Here is a 20,164-nt window from a genome sequence, read left to right on the forward strand (position 1 = left end):
ATGAAGCCTTTTTCCTACATACAAGAGAAGGGGGACATGGAAAGGCTTTTGTACCCAGGAGGGCCCCACAGTGTGCTGCTGGGTTTCAGGAAGGGTAGGACAGGTAGCAACCACTGAGGAACCAAACTGTGTGGCAGGCACTATGTCAGAGTCTCTTTTACCCCAGACATTCCCCAAATTGTAAACATCAGAGTGAAATATTTTTCCTCTTATCCCTTTTTGGTGTGCTGGAAATCACACCATTCTGGCCCTGGTCAGGTAGGCCCTTGGCTCTATAGAGGCCTATGAAGCCAGTTTAGCATTTCCAGATTTCTATCCAAATGCCAGGTTTAGGTCAGGAGTAGAATGACTTCTGAAACAGATGATCTTCTTACAGAGTCCAAGCTCACTCTGCTCGCTGCACGACAGGCCAATAAACTGGGAGACGAGGTGTTGAGGCAAAGAATGCGACTTTATTTGGAAAGCCGGCGGACTGAAAAGATGGCGGACTAGGGTCCCCAAAAAACCATCTTAGCAGGGTCTGGATGCCAGTTTCTTTCATAGAATCAGAGAGGGAAGTAAAGTAAAAAGGCAGAATAGAGGGAGATGCAGGGAGGAAGTAAAGTGAAAAGGATAAACATCTTCTGGAATGACCAGCCTTGGGGAGGGGATGGTTAATTTCTTCTTTCTTGCAGCCATTCACAGGTGGGTAGGGTTCCCTGAGGTAATCCATTATGTATGATTATAATAACAAAAGCTACGAAAAGCAAATGCTAAAGTCAAAGAAACAGATCCAATGTGGACTCAAAATTGGGTCTTCCCTGTTGCAATCTCTGCTGTTACTTACGGTGTTTTGCCTTTTGGCAGAGAGTGATAGAGACTTCATAAATCTTGCATCTATTATTCTGATAGTTCAGGTCTCTTGACCTGCCTTTTTTTCCTACAATAGATGAAATTAGTGCTGACTTTCCTCTTTTAAAAAAATCACATAATTTAAACTCCTACCTGCAAACAAAATTTTTACACCTGTTTCACTGTATTTGATGTGAGGGATGTATTTTCAAATCTTCATCTCCAGGCCACCCTTCCCCCAGCTCACTTCTGAAAACGTATAACTCAGATTGGGACTCGAACCCAGCCAAAACCCAGATTGGGACTTGAACCCGCGGTGTTTTAACAGATCACACACCTGGTCTCAGGATTTAGACCCACGGTCTTTTCTTGACGTCTCATCACAGAAGGAATTCAGTGAGAGACAAAGTGATAGGTAAGAAGTTGATTTATTTAGAGAGAAACACACTCCACAGACAGAGCGTGAGCCATATCAGAAGGCGAGAAAGGCACCAGGGTATGGGGTGGTCAGGTTTTTTAGGGGTGGGTAATTTCATAGGCTAATGAGTAGGAGGAGTATTCCAGCTATTTGGGGGAAGGGGTGGGGATTTCTAGGAATTGGGCCTACTTTTTTTAAAAAAATAAATTGATTGATTGATTGATTGATTGATTTTTGGCTGCTTTGGTCGTGCGTGCGGGCTTTCTCTAGTTGCGGCAAGCGGGGGCTACTCTTCGTTGCGGTGCGCGGACTTCTCACTGCAGTGGCTTCTCGTTGCGGAGCTCTAGGCTCTAGGTGCGCAGGCTTCAGTAGTTGCAGCACACGGGCTCAGTAGTTGTGGCTTATGGGCCCTAGAGCTCAGGCTCAGTAGTTGTGGCACAGGAAAGACCTCTCTGCAGGAGGCCCCTTTTGCCTTGTCACTAACCTGAAACCAGGCGCCCCCATGCTCTATGCTCTACTCATCTCCAGCCCTAGCCTGCCCTTCAAATCTTGATCACACAATACCTTGCCTAATCTGTTGGTTCTTTCTATAGATCAAAGAAGTTGAAATGAAGAATAAGTAATTAACAGATGACCAGATCTCTTCCCTAGCTTCCCCTTCAGTAATCTGGCGAACAAACTGTATGAACAAGATAGCATCTAAAGAAAAATCACAGGAAGTTGACAAGCCTGCATACAAGTCTGCACCCAGCGGGGGGGGGGGGAATGGCGACTCCCACCCCCTATCTCAATGATTAACTGAGATTACTTCCCTTTTTCCCTATAAAAACTTTCATGGCCAAGCATAAGTTTCAGAGGTGGTTTTTGGGGACACTGAGTCCATCATCTCCCCAGATTGCCAGCATTCTGATTAAAAGCAACTTTCCTTTCTACCAATATTTGTCTCTCTCTCTCTCTCTCATATTTATTATTATTATTATTTACATTTATTTATTTATTTTTGGCTGTGTTGGGTCTTCATTGCTGTGCGTGGGCTTTCTCTAATTGTGGTGAGCAGGGGCTACTCTTCGTTGCAGTGCTCAGGCTTCTCATTGTGGTGGCTTCTCTTGTTGCGGAGCATGGGCTCTAGGCACGCAGGCTTCAGCAGCTGTGGCACGTGGGCTCAGTAGTTGTGGCTCGTGGGCTCTAGAGTGCAGGCTCAGTAGTTGTGGCGCACGGGCATGTGGGATCTTCCCGGACCAGGGATCGAACCTGTGTCCCCTGCATTGGCAGGTGGATTCTTAACCACTGCGCAGCCAGGGAATTCCCTCAAGTATTGATTTTTTGAGTGGTGAACAGCCAGACCTGATTAGGTAACATCATTGTTGATGTATCAACATTTGTTCCATAAACCCCAATTTGTGGATATTTGAGTTATTTTCAATTTTCTGCTATTATAAAAATGTTGTAATGCAGATTCTTGTCCATACATCTTTGGGCATTTGTCTGATTATTTCCATAAGATAATTTCCTATTCAGCGCAGTGGGATCGCTGCACTGAATGGAATGAATTTTGATTTTTATCTGTCACATTTATTTATTTATTGCTGCATATTGACAGATTTCTCTCCAAAAGGGTTAATCAGTTCACATTCTTATTATCTCAGAGCTCAGAGTAGAGAATACCTAGTCCAATCTGAGGTTCAAGAGAGGCTTCTCAGAGGAGTTGACTCAGAGGAATTCTCAGGGGCTAAGTCATATGAAACTGAGTCAAGTCATCAAAAAACGATAAATAATCTACAGGGAGCCAGGGTCCGTGGGGGCTGAGGGCGGGGTTCCCCCGCTGCTTTGGCTTGTTTCTATCCCCACTCTCCAACACTAGGCATCATTGACATAGTTAATCTTTGCCAAATAGAATTACTCTTTGCCTTAAAAAAAACAAAACAAAAACAAAAAAACTCCCCAAAAACTTGTATTTATGCATTGGAACTATTTCATAGTTCATTTCCTACTCTGCAGAAAACAGGAACATTGGCTACTGGGAGTGTTCCCTCAGAAATCATAGAAAAAGAATGAAAAAAGTTACTTGAAATCCTCCAACAAGATCCTGATTGTATCTTAGGTACATTAACCTCTCAGAGGCTAATTTCTGAGGAAGAGTATGAGATTCTGGAGAATATTACAGATCCCATGAAGGAAAGTTGGAAGCTGTTAATTTTGGTACAGAAAAAGGGAGAAGTGAGCGGTCAGCCTTTTCTCAACTGTTTACTTAGTACTTTTTAAAAAAAAATTTAAATATTTATTTATTTATTTTTGGCTGTGTTGGGTCTTTGTTTCTGTGCGAGGGCTTTCTCTAGTTGGGGCAAGCGGGGGCCACTCTTCATCGCGGTGCGTGGGCCTCTCACTATCGCGGCCTCTCTTGTTGCGGAGCACAGGCTCCAGACGCACAGGCTCAGTAGTTGTGGCTCATGGGCCTAGTTGCTCCGCGGCATGTGGGATCTTCCCAGACCAGGGCTCGAACCCGTGTCCCCTGCATTGGCAGGCAGATTCTCAACCACTGTGCCACCAGGGAAGCCCTACTTAGTACTTTTTCAGAGTCAGCTACCATTTGGGACTTAAATCACTTGAATCATGGTAAGTTAAATTTCTACACTTTTTTGGGCTGAGAGGGAGGAGGCAGATTTCCTGAAAAAAATAAAATTTTTACCTTTTATTTTCATTTGTCATTCTCCTGGAGATAATTTTCACTGAAATATGATAGAAGGGAAAAGTGTCCAAGATTTAAAATGCAGGGAATGATGTATCTTATTGGTTTAGGGGATTTATAATTTTTTGTTCAAACTCAATCCAAAAGCTGCAATTTTTAAAAAATATTTATTTATTTTATTTGGTTGTGCTGGGTCTTAGTTGTGGCAGGTGGGCTCCTTAGTTGTGGCATGCTAACTCTTAGTTGCAGCATGAATGTGGGATCTAGTTCCCTGACCAGGGATCAAACCTGGGCCCCCTGCCTTGTGAGCATGGAGTCTTACATGCTGCACCACCAGGGAATGTCCCCAAAGCCTGCACTTGTTTTAGTGCTAGTATAAACTTATTATTCTGGCAGTGACATTCTGAAATACTCATAGTTGGAAAGAGGCTACTGTTAGTGACACATCAGGATTTCCTTATGAAGTAAGTGAATTCATGGGTATTAACAACCTCAAGACCAAAAGCTGCATCTTTCAGTTAGTATAGCCATTTTGAAAATATAGGAAAAATAATTTTTAACACACATATGTGGTAGATTAGCAACTTCATTTTTTTTAAATTTATTTTTGGCTGCGTTGGGTCTTCGTTGCTGCGCATGGGTTTCCTCTAGTTGCGTTGAGCGGGGGCCACTCTTCATTGCAGTGCATGGGCTTCTCACTGCGGTGGCTTCTCTTGTTGAGGAGCATGGGCTCTATACGTGCGGGCTTCAGTAGTTGTGGCTCACAGGCTCTAGAGCTCAGGCTCAGTAGTTGTGGCGCACGGGCTTAGTTGCTGTACGGCATGTGGGATCTTCCCGGACCAGGGGTCAAACCTGTGTCCCCTGTATTAGCAGGCGGATTCTTAACCACTGCACCACCAGGAAAGTCCACAACTTCGTTTTCTCTGTGAGAAGAATGCCAGCAGAACCTTAGTTTTCTGGAGCAAATCAAATTCTAATTTTTCAATGTTCAAAGATAATTAGTGGCAAATGAGGGCGCACTTCCTCCAGTATGAATTGTTTAGCAGTTCTGTAAATTACTACCAGAGGCAGGTGTAGCTCCTTTTCTAAAAAATAGTGAAGATTATTTTAAGAGATGTTAGAGAGGCAGAGGCTCAGATAAAAAGATAATGTTAATGGTCTCTAATGTAGTACAGGACCCGTATGCTTAGAGAAATAGGTCTTGTTATTTCCAGGACTTATTCCAAATCAGAGCTATTTGCTTCTTGATTAGAAATCATTAGGATCAGATTTCATTAGCAATGGCCTTATGTAGTCTGAGCTGGTTTGGGGTCACAGTAAATCCACAAGTAAACACAGGATTCAAGTTTTCTATTTCACTCATTTACTCTTTGAGTTTGCTGTGAAAGACTCGAACTTTTGAGCAAGGCAGGAGTGTGATCTGATATTTTTCAGTGGGAGAAAGTTCTGACAGTTGAGTCGCTGCCATTTATGTAGGAGGTGGTAGGTATTCCTGTTATCCAGTGAAATGAAGGAGATGATGCTTTAAGGTCATGGAAAGTCAAGTTATTATATAACATCTGTTAATTTCAAAAACTAAAATAAAAATCCCCCAACCTTTCCTATTCTTTCCAGAACTTTTAAAACATGAGTATATAGAGCCACCGCAACCTGTGGGAGTAAGCAGGGAAGGTATTTTTTTATTCCTGGAGAGAAAGAGCCTGAGAATCCTGAGATCACCATATCCTTCAAAGAGAAAGAACACTTGGATTTGGAAACCTCTGAGTCTTTCACGGACAAGAAGGCTGGTTATCGGGAAAGTGCTTGGTCCTCAAGGGAAAATGAGAAGGAATACAACACACCAAAATTCACATCTCTGCAGTTGGCTGAGAATGTTGAATATGAATTTCCAGCAACAGTTGAGTATTTACAGGATGAACAGAGATATGAGGAGCCAGATGATTCTTTGCACTTAGGAAAAGAGGAATATCTAGAATCTGTTGGGTACTCTGAAGATGCAGACACCTCCGTGGAAGAGGATGCTTATGATGACCCAGAGTGCATTATCTATGACAGCAAAGAGGACTCTGTATTCTGAAACCATGGAGTTCTCTGATGAAGAACAGAATTATGAGGATTCAGAAACTGGCATGTCATTGGAGGAGGAAGAGGAGAAGAGTATGGAAAGTATGGGAATGATGTGTGTATAGTTAATTAGGCAACAACTTATTTTTAGGTTGCCATGACATAATGGGGAGAGGGGCTGAGGAAAGGCACCAGATGGCAACAGAAAAGCAGCTACACAAAAATTTCTTGGACTTCTCTAACTTGGAATTTCCTCAGAGGTGAATGTTGACAGGGAGGAAAACCCAGGACCCAGGAACAGTGGACAGTATAAGCTAAACTAAATATTGACTATCATCTTAAAGGTTTCTGCAGTCACCTCCATGATACATATAACCACTAATTTTAGCTGTTACCTTCTGTTCCTCAGATTAAGCCTTTTTAATCATTTTAGCTCCTCTGTGACCAATGGCATATGGGGGTTATGAACCTAACTATCGAAGTGGAAATAGGAGAGGAATTTGTGATAAATGGATAAAATCCCAAAATAAAGCTTGTCTTGATCCAGTCCAAATATTGCCATTTTGATGAGGAAATCTTGAATTTGAATATTTCTCAATGAAAATTCAAAATATGAGAAATGCTTAATTTGGAGAGATAGTGTCTGGGAAAATAAACATCACCAAGTTCTGAGTACATAAGGGGAAGGTAACTACCAACTCACATTCAGTCCAAATCCTGGGAATTCATAATCCAGTTATGGGTCAGAAAAGAGTAATTACCTCCTCAGCACACCTTGACACAGTTACTAGGGCTGCTGTAACAAAACAGCACCACAAACTCGGTAGCTTAAACAATAACAATTGAAACGTATTGTCCTACAGTTTGGAGGCTGGAAGTCTGAAATCAAGGTGTCTCTAGGGTTGGTTCCTTTGGAATGCTGTAAAGAAGAATCTGTTCCTAGCTTCTTGTAGTTTGCTGGAAATCTTTGGACTTCTTTGGCTTGTAGAAGCATCCCCTCCACCCTTGCCTCCCTCACCCTACCCCCGCAATCTGCCTTCATCTTCAGATGGTTGTCTTCCTGGGTTCATGTCCCTATGTTCAAATTTCCCCTTTTTATAAGAATACCAGTCATATTAGGTTAGGGCTCACCATAATGACCTCATCTTAACTAATTACATCTACCATGTGACCCCATTTCCAAATACCATTACATTCTGAGGTACTGGGGCTTAGGATTTCAACATACGAATTTGAGGGGTACATAATTCAACCCATAACACAGCTGTTGTCCCACCCCCATACCTTCCCAATATATAGTTGCTTTTAGACCTCATTCTTTTTTTTTTTTTTTCTTTTTTCGCGGCACGCGGGCCCCCCACCGCTGTGGCCTCTCCCGCTGCGGAGCACAGGCCCCGGACGCGCAGGCTCAGCGGCCACGGCTCACGGGCCCAGCCGCTCCGCGGCACGTGGGATCCTCCCAGACCGGGGCACGAACCCATATCCCCTGCATCGGCAGGCGGACCCCCAACCACCGCGCCACCAGGGAAGCCCTAGACCTCATTCTTAATTTTTTAAATATATTACAGTTGTTGCATAGGGTTGAATTAATTAATTAGTCATTGCATACTACCCTCATTATTCTGCAAAAAGCCCCTTTTGTTCATCTATTTCATTTTTTTTCTCTATTTCCCATTCACCTTCCTCCATAGGTAACATTCTAATATTATGTGTTGCATGATTTTTCTGTATCATTTATTTATCACAATAATAATATCTCAACATAGCATCTCAAAATTAGGGTCACTTAAAACCATAAGAGTGTATAATTGTTCATGTGTCTATAGTTGGCTGAGCAGTTCTTCTGGTCTTCGCTGGGTTTACTCTATATCTGTGGTCAGCTGGCATAGGCTCATCTCTCATCTAGCAAGCTAGTCTGGACTTGTTCTCAGACTCTGTGAGGCATATTCTTATGGTGAGGGAGAGTAGTCAGAGAGAGACAGAGAGAGAGAGAGTAGTCAAGGCATTTTTAGGCTTAGGCTCAGAATTATCACGCCATCTGTATGATAGGTTTCCTAGGGCTGCCACAATAAAGTACTACAAAATGGTGGTTTAGAACAACGGGAAATATATTGTTTCACAGATATGGAGGCCAGAAGACTGAAACCAAGGTGTTGGTAGGGTCATACTCTCTCTGAAGACACTAGGGAAGCAGCTGTTCCAGCCTGCTTTCGCAGCTTCTGGTAGCCTGCAGTGTTCCTTGGCTTGTAGACCATCTTCTTGGTGCATGTCTCTGTTTTCAAATTTCCTCTTTTTATAAGGACACTGATCAGATTGCATTAGGGCCCACCCTAATGATCTCATTTTAGCTTGATGACCTCTGTAAAGACCTTATTCACAAGTAAGGCCACATTCTGAAGTACTGGGAGCATCAACATATCTGTTTTGGGGGTATACAATTCAACCCATAATGCATACAATTCTGCCACACCCTGTTGGCAAAAGCAAGTCACAAAGCTAATTAGAATTCAAGGGTTGGGGAAAAATAGACTCCACCTCTTGTGAAGTAGTATTGCAAAAAGTATGGATGCCGGAAAACCATTAATTGGGGCTATTTTTGCAATCAATTTAACACCTTTAAGAAAATAGGTCAAGAAAAATCTCAATAATAATGTAGTTATGACCTGCAGTATAGTTCTAATGGTTACCAATCCACTCTAGTTGACTGGAGGCATGTGGCTATCCTCTGTCTCTTTCCTCTGTAATACTTGTCTATGCAGCTGGGAACCGGAAAAAAAAAAAATCCAAATGCATCTGAGTCAAAGGAGAAGGATCTTCACGCTTTTTGTCATGTTACATTTTATGCCCCCCACGCCCATCATTGTGTCTCAAGTCAAAGTCTCAGGAAGACTTAAGGCATTGCCTGTGTGCTCTGCAATGTATAAGGTCAACTTGTATATGGACTATATCAATCAACTCCCTTCTCTTCTAGCTTATACTGGTTGTGGTCAGTCGATGGTAGGAACCCATATATTTACCATTTCCTCTGCCCTTTATTCTTCCTGAAGATCCAAGTTTTAATTTGTTGTTATTTCCTGTTATCCTGAAGAATTTTATTTATTTTTTGTTTATTGAAATGTCTTTATTTTGCCTTCAATCCAGAATATTTTTGCTGTAATGAATTTCAGATTGGAGATTTTTTGCCTTCAGTGTTTTATGGATGTCATTCCTGTCATTTGGCTTGCATTTTTTCTGATGCTAAGTCTTGTCATTTTATCATTGCTCCCCTTTAACTGTTGTGTTACTTTTCTTCTGCTTGATTTCAAGATTTTTTTCTTAAAGTTTTTTTCTGCGGTTAACTCTGATGTGTCTAGGTGTGCTTTTCTTTGTTTTCATCTTCTGTAGGGTTTGTGAATCTATAAATTTGGAATTTTTTTTCCAAATTTGGAAAATGCTCAGCTGTTATTTATCCAAATGTTTTTCTGTCCCACTTGCTCCCTCCTCTCTTTTTGAGACTCCAAGTACATGTATGTTAGAGTTTCTGATATCTTTCCTGAGGTCCCTGAGGCTCCATTCATTTTTTTTTTTTAATTTCTCTTTATTCTTTAGATTGGGTCATTTCTACTGCTATATCTTTAAGTACACTGAATTTTTCTTCTGTCATTTCCAATCTTCTTTTCAGTCCATCTACTGATTTTTGAAAAGATTCAGGTATTGTCACTTTTAATTCTAGAATTTCAATTTTTTTTTTTTTTTTTTTTTGCGGTACATGGGCCTCTCACTGTTGTGGCCTTTCCCATTGCGGAGCACAGGCTCTGGACGCGCAGGCTCAGCGGCCATGGCTCACGGGCCCAGCCGCTCTGCGGCATGTGGGATCTTCCCAGACCGGGACACGAACCTGCGTCCCCTGCGTCGGCAAACAGACTCTCAACCACTGCGCCACCAGGGAAGCCCTAGAATTTCAATTTTTTAAATGCTTTCTTTTTTTTTTTCCTGAGAATTTCTATTTAATCATTCATTATGGGTTTATTTTATTGTACATTCTTGAAAATAGTTAAGATAGCTGCTTTAAAATTCTTATATGCTAAATCCAACATCTGGGTCATCCTGGAGTGGGTCTCCATTGATCAAGTGTGCGTTACATTTCCTCTTTCTTCCTATGTCTCATAACTTTGAATTTTGTCCTATGCATTGTGTATGATCAGTTATAGAGACTCTGGATTGTGAAATTCTCCAAAGAATCTTAGGTTTTTTTCGTTGGTTTAGTTCCCAATTAACCTGACTGGACTCAAATTCAAAACTCAGTCTCCTTTCAGTGGGTGGCAGCTAAAATCTCTGATCTTTTTTTTTTTTTGCCTTACATGGGCTATTTTCATGAATTTTTAATTTACATAAATGGTATTGGGTTCTAGAAATTATTGCTTCTTGATTTTTCATCCATCTCTATGCTTATTAGGTATATCCCTGTACTGCTCCACAGTAGCCTTTTATTACCTTGTCAACGTTAGGCATCTGGCTTGAGCTGTGTGAGTACTGATTTCTGTGCTGAAGAAGCAGAGGATGGTTGTCCAAAGGAAAAGCAGGGGATAGGCAAGAGCAGAAATTAAATGCTCTCTGCAACCCATCTTCTCAGTGCCTCCTCTGGGAATCTTTCATGCTGGCCTTAACTCCTCCCTCACCTTTTTATCCATCATATATACCAGTTCAAGCAACTTTCAGACCATCCAAGGATTTCTTAGAGTTACTTTTGTTAATTCTTTTTTTTTTAAGTTTATTTATTTTTTTGGCTGTGTTGGGTCTTTGTTGCTGTGCGTGGGCTTTCTCTAGTTGCAGCCAGTGGGGGCTTCTCTCCGTTGCAGTGCGTGGGCTTCTCATTGTGGTGGCTTCTCTTGTTTGTGGAGCACGGGCTCTAGGCATGCAGGCTCAGTAGTTGTGGCACACAGGCTTAGTTGCTCCGCAGCGTGTGGGATCTTCCTGGACCAGGGCTCGAACCCGTGTTCCTTGCATTGGCAGGTGGATTCTTAACCACTGTGCCACCAGGGAAGCCTTACTTTTGTTAATTCTTGAAATCCATACTTTCTCTCACTTCTACTGTTTCTTCTAGGCTATTTTTATAGGGGATCCAAGAATCTTATGCTAATTTGCTATCCATCAGGAGCAGAAAATGCTCTCTGATTTTCTTTCTCTACTAAGCACTGTCTCTGTATTCCCAAGAAGTGGCTAGAAGATAAATTAGAAAATGACCTCAGGAGAAATTAGGTGCAACATGTAAATTCTGAGAAAACTTCGATGATAACAAAATGTTCCATTTCTCCAAACTTTAGCAAGAGTTAACATTTAAGAAATACATTGGTATCAACCTAGAGAATTCCTCATACATGTGTATAATGAAGCTTTTAACAGGGTTTTTCATTGCTGCATACAAACATTAGCCAAAAAAATTGGAAAACCTAAATGATCACCAGTAGACAATTGTTAAATAAATAATGGTTCTTCCAAACCATGAAGTACAATGGATTAGCTAAAATGAATTAAGTAGTTCTCTATATATACTTACTTGGAAGAATTTGCAAGGAACACCACTGAGTAAAAAGTTTTATACCGAAGAAGGATCATTCAGTATAATATCATTTATAAAATAAAATAGCATCCATTAAAACCAAACAGTGTATTTCTACATATGCAAACATACTTATGTACTTGCACAGAAAAAAGATGGGAAGGAAACGTACCATACTATATTGACATATCTCTTAAAAGGAAATAGAATCGACAGAACAATGAAAGAGAACTTTACTTGTATTGTTTCATCTTTTTTTTTTCCAATGAAAATGTCAAAAACTTATTTAATTTAAAAAGTCATTGAAGGAAGCTTAGATGCTGAACACGACATTCACTGACTATCTTATTTCCTACAGAAAGAAAAAAGTGTTTAAAGATGTCCTGTCCTGTTTAACCCGGTTACAAGCAGAAAGCTTCTGCCAGATTTCGTTAAACAATTCTTCTTAGACCGAGGATGTAGGTGGGTGACTGAGACTCCAGGTGACTTAGCCTGGAACTTCCTGATGAAAGTTCAAGCACTGGATATGACAGAGATTCAATCCTCAGACACAGGTTCTGGGTGAAGATAGCAAAGGGGAATTTTTTTTTTTAATTTTTATTTATTTATTTATTTACTTGTGGCTGTGTTGGGTCTTCGTTTCTGTGCGAGGGCTTTCTCTTTAGTTGTGGCAAGCGGGGGCCACTCTTCATCGCAGTGCGCGGGCCTCTCACTATCGCAGCCTCTCTTGTTGCGGAGCACAGGCTCCAGACGCGCAGGCTCAGTAATTGTGGCTCATAGGCCTAGTTGCTCCGCGGCATGTGGGATCTTCCCAGACCAGGGCTCGAACCCGTGTCCCCTGCATTGGCAGGCAGATTCTCAACCACTGCACCACCAGGGAAGCCCGCAAAGGGGGATTTTTGACTGGAGTAGAGAATTTGGAAATTAGAGAACCAGAAACCATTAATCCCCTTGATGTCCTTCGTGCCTCTATGCTGTATTCAGATAGCTCTTTGCAACGTGAAGTCATGTCAAACACGTATCAGTGCCAGTTTGCCCTTCCCTGCTACTGCCAGATGCAGAAAAAAACAAAAGCATTTTAATGCTGAGGGCCATTAAAGACATTGTGAAGGAGCAGTCATCGCAGTCTTCAGGAAGGCCTACAGGGGATACAGAAAATTTCTGACTCTCATGAAGATGCCTGTCATCTCTTTTGTGCGTCTAGGATACTGTAGCTTCTCCAAGTCCAGAATCCTCAACACACTGCTCAGCCCTGCCCACCTGAAATCACACAAAATCTTTCTCCATCAGGATTTGCCTGTTCTGGTGCTTCCCCAGCAGATCTCTGATGGCCTGGTTGAGGTAACATGGAGTTTTCCTGATAGTGATGGTCTAAAGGAAAACCCCAGTTTTTTCCAGAAAGCTGTTGCTGTGGCCAGCCTTCGTGGGGATCTAGAAAGTTTTTGGACACAGTTTGGTTTCTTTTTTTTGTTTGTTTGTTTGTTTTTGTTTGTTTTTGAGGTACGCAGGCCTCTCACTGTTGTGGCCTCTCCTGTTGCGGAGCACAGGCTCTGGATGCGCAGGCTCAGCAGCTATGGTTTACGGGCCCAGCCGCTCCGCGGCATGTGGGATCTTCCCAGACCAGGGCACGAACCCGTGTCCCCTGCATCGGCAGGCGTACTCTCAACCACTGCGCCACCAGGGAAGCCCACAGTTTGGTTTCTTGATGGAAGTTTCCTCAGCTGTGTTTTTTTTCATTGACTGCCTAGGTGAGAAGGAATGGGACTTGCTGTTTTTAGGAGAAGCAGCCACTGAAAGATGCTACTTTGTCCTCAGTCCGCAGGCCAGGGGGAATGAGGAGGCTCAGATTTCCCAGAGGATCCTGAAGTTGAAGCCATCACAGCTGCTCTTTTGGGAGGAGGAGGAAGCTGGAGAGACAGGGAGGAACATGGAGGGTCTTCAAGCTGCCCTGAAAGAAGTGATGTCCTCTTTACTCAGATGTATGTCTGTGGAGGACATTGCACCCCTGGCCAGGGAGTTGGGGATACAGATAGACCACGACTTTGAGAACATGCAGGGGATTCAAGTTTCCCCTACTGAAAACTTGGCTGGAACAGCTGAAGTTGAGGGACCACAAAGACACAGTCAGCCAAAAAACTCATCTGAAAGCCCCGCTTAGATGTCAGTAAGAGAGGCTGAGGCTAGATGTGAGATCAGCCAAAATCTTGAGAATTTCCATCTCACCCCCGTATTCATGCCTTTTCTGAAAAACTGCTGTCCTTTACCAACCAGAAATGGAGGTAATTATAACCGTGTTTCTTTGACAGCCCCCTGGGTTATGGTCTCCCAGTTTTGGTTAGAGCAGAGGTCTCAGAGTTTCCATCCTTCACCCTTTCAGAATACAAGGGTCCATAGTCCAGGTAAAGTTTTGGGATTCAATAATTCCAACCTCAGAGATTTTATTCAGGTGAAAGATTTATGAAATTTTCAAGAACTGCTCAGGGACGTCACATGGATAAAACTTTTGGGAGACCACCAAGACCCATTTCTCAGCATGTACAGGCCTGGCCTGAGAGACCACAGAAAATGGGAGCCCTTGAAAGTTCTGGGGAAGTGGACTTCCAGGGAGGTCACCTCGATTCCCTGGGTTCACAGCCAGCAAGAGTGGTTGGGAAGTCACAGCCTAGGCAAGTCTGTGCCTGGGGAACACAGCCAAATGAGGCAATTAGAAAATTCATGAGAACAAAATCCCATATTGAAAATCCTCACCATCAAGTGTTTCAAGCAGCAGGAGCCATACAAAAACCCATAAGGACTGCCTGTCAGCAAGGAGCTAAGCTGAAGACACAAGGTGGGCCTTCAAATCCATCTTTCCAAATGGGATTCAATCCTATGTCCAACAGCAAATTTTTGCTCAGCTCTCAGTTCAAATCCAATCAGCCCAAGTCATCCCAGGCCAAGCAGTCCCAGCACAAACCCTCTCAACTTGTGTTCTCTCAACCCAAACTCACTCAGACAAATCCACTCAGCACCAGCCCTCCTAAGTCTCAGTCCTCCCAATCTAAGCCTTCTCAGCCCCAGCCCTCCCAAGCTAGGTGCTCTCCATCCAAACCCACTCCACCTAAGCCATGTCAACCCTGGTCCTCCCAATCTAAGCCTTCTCATCCCTAGACCTCTCAAGCTAAACCTTTTCCATCCAAACCCACTCAGCCCAAGCCATGCCAGCCCCAATCCTCCCAATCTAAGCCTTCCCAGCCCAGACCCACTCAACCCAAGTCATTTCTGACTGGTCCTTCTCAGGCTAAGGCATATGACTCAAAAGCAGGGCCCAAGAGGGTAGGGAAGCATTAAAGTCCTTACTCTGGAGACCTATGAAATGTATCCTTTGCCCAGACCTTTCCTATCATATATATAGTAACCTGAAGAAGAGTGGCAGTGATGGTAAAAGAGTACTATCATTAGCATGACACAGATAGGAAGATATGCACAGCCTAATTGGATATCATAAAAATATAAGAATTGTGCCCCTATAAAAAAGGAAAAATACAAAAAGAGTAAAGAATGGAATCAAACAGTAAATAAATGAATTGAATACAACCTTGAGTATTAGGTAATATATAACCTGAATCCAGGAAATGGGGGCTGTAAGACAATTTCACTTGGAGAAGAGTGGGGATAATTCCTTTAATTGCAAAGTGACCATAAAATAGGGCGCAAGTTGCGTCAGTGTTGCAAGAAAAACTGCCCTAGATGTTGGCTGCTCTAGAGGTGTTTTGGTCAAAAATTTTTGGTTTGATATCAGCTGCTAAGCAGGTAACCTTGTTTGTTTGGAATGTTTAAATCAACTTGCTTGTGATAATAGCCCCAAATTGCTCGAATGATAAAACTCAATTGACCCTTACATATAGAAATAATGAACTAACAACCAATGAAATTAATTATTTTGCCTTAACTTTGGGAATGATCTGTGTATGTTTCATATTTTAAATGTTTGTAGTGGTTAAGATAATTCGGCTAATTAGAGGATCTGATATATTAGCCTCATGACTCTAACTTAAAATGTGTAATTGAATTTTTAATTTTAGAGTTCTGATTTTTTTAAGTTGAAAAGATTAAGATAGGTTTACAAAGTTTGTAGAAAGCATTGAAATGTTTAAGAGAACTTAAGATTCACATAATTTTCAAGTTTAATTTATTAGATACATTATTGTTCTAAACATTTGGTTAAGTTCTGCTAGTTACAAGCAGTAAGTAGAAGGAATATTAAATTTAAAATATTTAAGTGAGGTTTAATTAACTAAGTTTGTGAGTGACACCAAATATTAATAAAAGACTGCTTTATTTATTTATTTATTTTTAGCAAATAAGTTTAACTTTAATTTGACTTTTGTGTGTTTAATCTAAGTATTATAATTATAACAGAAACCAAATAGCTTTCAAATTTCTACAATTAAAAAATAAATTTTGTGGGGTTTTAGCAGATTGCTTTAGCTTCTCATTAGAATGAAACATTTATCTAAAATCTCTGTTACAAGGGTCTCCAAAGACTTCATGGATATTATCTTAATTTTATTCTTGCAACATCTAAAAGGCTACTTTAAAGGAAGATGTTAAAATTCACTAGATTTAGAAATAAAATAATAGGATTTGTAAGTTGAATAAAGAGCCCTGCTTTTTGAATCTGTAACTTTTATAAAATTTACATTAGTTTTAAGTACTAAAATAACCCCGTGTCTTTTCTGGGTTAAAAAAAATCAAAAATTGTCTCCAAAGACACACACAAAAATTCTATTAACAAAAAGATGAGAAATGATCTTTGAAAAGGAATAATTAATCTCTTAAAAATGTTTAATTAAACATTTTCATATGACAATAGGTATCCTTCGTTTGTGCATGTATTAAACAATCAATATTGAGTATTTAGAAGGTGTTCAATCTCTCTCAAGGTTACTGTAAGGGTGAAGAAAGAAATAGAGGACTATGCATATGAATTTTTGTCTTCTGGAAGGCAAAAAAGCATAATAATAAAAGCATAAGTTCAAAACTACAAAATCTTTGGTGTCAAAGTTAAGTTTCTCACAAAAATAACCTCTTTGTTGTTTAAACTTTTGAAATGAGCAATAGTAGTGCTGTTATTAAAAACTTTTCTCTATATCCTTCTTCAAGATTAGTTCCTGGAGGAGAGAACTTGTTGGGTTATTGTCACCAATAGATTCTGTATCAGCCTGGGGTTAATAATATATATATGGTACATTCAAATTAGACAATTTGAGGAGAGTTTAATAAACGGACTATTTATAAAGGGCTAGGCAATATGTAAAAACAGTACAAAGGAGAGTGCAGTACCCTGGATCTAGTAAAAGCAAGGCACATGACTACTCCAAGGTCTCAAGGGAAGGGCAGGGGAGTGCTTTCCTTGATCAGAAGAGCTGTGTGGGAAGGGTCTTGGGTCTGGGTGGTCGCAGTGACCCACAGGGAGGTATCCCAGGGAATACAGTAAGTCCCTTACATACGAATGAGTTCTGTTCCAAGAGCATGTTTGTAAGTCCAACAAAGTTAGCCTAGGTACCCAACAAACACAATCTGCTATATAATACTGTGCCATAATTGGTTTATAATACTTTTTACACAAATAATACGTAAAAAACAAACAAAAAATAAAACATTTTTAATCTTATAGTACTGTACCATGAGAAGTTCAGTAGTACAGTACAACAGCTGGCATAAGGGACTGGCATCGAGTGAACAGGCAAGAAGAGTTACTGACTGGAGGAGGGAGAGGAGGTGGGAGATGGTAGAGCTGAAGGATCATTAGCAATAGGAGACGGAGGGCAAGGTGCAATTTCACTCACGCTGGTTGTTGATGGCACAGCCTTGCTGGAACCAGATGCACGTTTGCATCTTTGTTTTTTGTTTTGTTTTTTAAATTATTTATTTATGTATTTATTTTTTGGCTGTGTTGGGTCTTTGTTGCTGCTCTCTGGCTTTCTCTAGCTGTAGCGAAGGGGGGCTACTCTTCAAGGCAGTGCACGGGCTTCTAATTGCAGTGGCTTCTCTTGTTGCAGAGCATGGGCTCTAGGCGCACAGGCTTCAGTAGTTGCAGCACGAGTGTGTGGGCTTCAGCAACTGTGGCCCGCGGGCTCAGTAGTTGTGGCACACGGGCTTAGTTGCTCTGCAGCATGTGGGATCTTCCCCGACCAGGGCTCAAACCCGTGTCCCCTGCATTGGCAGGCGGATTCTTAACCACTGTGCCACCAGGGAAGTCCCTACACAGCTCTTTTTTAAAGAAAGATGTATATCCAGGAAACACAATGAAACACATTACTTCTGAAATTCCGTTAAAAGTTGTAAGGCTCGGACTTCCCTTGAGACACAGTGGTTAAGAATCCGCCTACCAATGCAGGAGACATGGGTTCGAGCCCTGGTCCGGGAAGATCCCACATGCTGCAGTGTCACCACATTGAGAAGCCCTCACACCACAACAAAGAGTAGCCCCTGCTCGCCGCAACTAGAGAAAACCCGCGTGCATCAACGAATGCCCAACCCAGCCAAAAATAAATAAATAAATTTATTAAAAAAAAACACAACCTGTAAGGCAGCCAAGTGTTGATGGTATTTAAGGACAGTAAAAGTTTGCACTCTTAGTGACCATTGACAGACTTTGTGTAAATATTTAAAAAAATATGCTTTTCATTGACTATAGATGAAAAGGTGAGGGAAGAAATACAATATTACATCATACCCCAGCATAGAGCTACTATATTTGTATAAAGGAATCACTAGTTATCTGTTGTTTTAATTGAAGTCCTGTCTAGGCATTAAGCTGTAATCTAAATGTTGATAGTGCCTAATTTCAACTCCCAAGATAAACAGAAAGAGCTTATGTATCAAGACTGATTCTCTTTGGCCTCAACGGATACCATTTTCTCTGGGGGCAGTCTTTAGTTCCCTTCCTTCTCAGTACCAAGTCAGTGGTTTTCCTAGCAGAAGTCTCCACTGGTGTGGTTTTTACTTGTGCTATAAAGCTCTCAGGTTTAACATCTGGTTTCCTATAACAACCGGAAGAAGACTTCTTGGTGGACTTTCTGGAGCCGGATAATAGGCTGCATCTTTAAAACTTGGGAAAAATCCATCTCCTTGTTCAATTAATGCAGGCAAGGACTTCGTAGCTTCACTGATCTCCTTAGCTATTGTTTCTTCTCTGCATTTCAAGTTTTCCGTACGAGGGGCTGGATCAGGGTCATATTTTAGGTCCAATGGATGTACAACAGGTTAGTACTGCTTCAGAATTTCTTGTTTTGCTTTTATGATTTTGATGACACATTCAAGGATCTTTCGGGGATACTGCTTAAATTTTGTGGCTACATGGACTATGATTTCATCAAACTGGGTTTCAAGGACTTTGATATCAGAATCCATAAGCAATTGTCTGAAGCTTCCTGCCATGCTTGCCCATGAATGCTGACATTCTCTTGCACAGCTGATTCAAAAGTCCACTGCACATCTTGCAGCAGGGGCTTCTGAATCTCCTCTGGCAGTGCATCCCCGAGGTTTTGTGCAGAGCTGCCACCCAGTTCTAGCATTTCCATCACTGCCCGCTTTGAGGTGCAGCGCACTTGCAGGTCTTTTCAGGAGGTGGCAGGGACCGAGGCCCTGTCATCTATCACAGCTACTCTCCATGTCCCACAGAGGGGAAAGAGCCACCGACTCAAACCCTCTCCAGTTTTCCAGCTTCAACTGTCTGAAGAGAAGATTTTGAATGGCGCTGCAATGAAGAGAGGATTTTAGAGTATCTACTCTTTTAAATAATATAAGGTTGCTATTGTAATCTGGTCTGGGTATTGCCTGCTCCTGACCCTAAACTGCACAAGAGCCATAAAGTTTTCTATTATTCTATAATGGGACTATAAAATAGACTGTCTCTTTAATCCAAGGAGTTAACATTCTTCATACCTTTTTGGCAAATTTTCTTAAATTTTAAAGCAGTGGTTTTATAATTAGAGTGTGTGTAAAAATCACTTGGGGTGGTTGTTAATGTTGTATATTGTTGCAGAGATTCTGCAGAGATTCTGACTCAGTAGGTCTGGAGTAGGTCTATGCAATAGCCTCTTAACAGGAACTCACTGAGGCAGAAGGTCCTGGGGCCACATTCTGAAAAATCCAGATCCACACTGGGCTGCAAACCTGTTTTTCCGGTGCTCAGACAAAGATATTTTCATCTGGGCCAGAAATCCAGGCTGGGATAATTTCTCCTCATTATCATTCTTATTAAACTCATTATTCCTCTTCTGCTGGAAAATCTGGCACTGAAAAGCTTGTGTAATATGATAATGAGGTAGAAACTTTTAGCTATTTAAGATTAGGGCTGTTTTGGGCTTCCCTGGTGGTACAGTGGTTAAGAATTCATCTGCTGTAGGTATAGCTGATTCATTTTGTTATACAGCAGAAACTAACACAATATTGTAAAGCAATTATACTCCAATAAAGATGTTAAAAAAAAAAAATCCACCTGCCAGTGCAGGGGACACAGGTTTGAGCCCTGGTTGGGGAAGATCCCACATGCCGCAGAGCAACTAAGCCTGCACTCCACAGCTACTGAAGCCCGCACGCCCTAGAGCCCATATTCCACAAAAGAAGCCACCGCAAT

General features: G+C 41.5%; 1 protein-coding gene and 1 pseudogene across 2 annotated transcripts; one reads left to right on the top strand and one right to left on the bottom strand.

The window, feature by feature from the left end:
* Positions 1–14,868, top strand: CARD6 (caspase recruitment domain family member 6; the record flags this gene model as incomplete). The annotated part of the gene is given in 13 exon segments (XM_081232589.1): positions 1–94; positions 5,550–5,617; positions 5,620–6,008; positions 6,010–6,114; positions 11,897–11,937; positions 11,940–12,099; positions 12,389–12,579; positions 12,582–12,695; positions 12,698–12,990; positions 13,232–13,693; positions 13,697–13,955; positions 13,958–14,553; positions 14,689–14,868. Coding segments are annotated over 13 exon segments (2,952 nt in total).
* A 3,529-nt stretch (positions 14,869–18,397) lies between these two features.
* Positions 18,398–19,736, bottom strand: LOC308616309 (kinetochore-associated protein NSL1 homolog; annotated as a pseudogene). The gene is made up of 3 exons: positions 19,642–19,736; positions 19,191–19,282; positions 18,398–19,141 (listed from the first exon to the last, which is right to left on the bottom strand). The product of its transcript is annotated as a kinetochore-associated protein NSL1 homolog (transcript).
* Between the last annotated feature and the right edge of the window lie 428 nt (positions 19,737–20,164).

The sequence above is a fragment of the Mesoplodon bidens genome, assembly GCF_964165515.1.
Source record: "Mesoplodon bidens genome assembly, chromosome: 4".
Lineage (NCBI taxonomy): Eukaryota > Metazoa > Chordata > Mammalia > Artiodactyla > Ziphiidae > Mesoplodon > Mesoplodon bidens.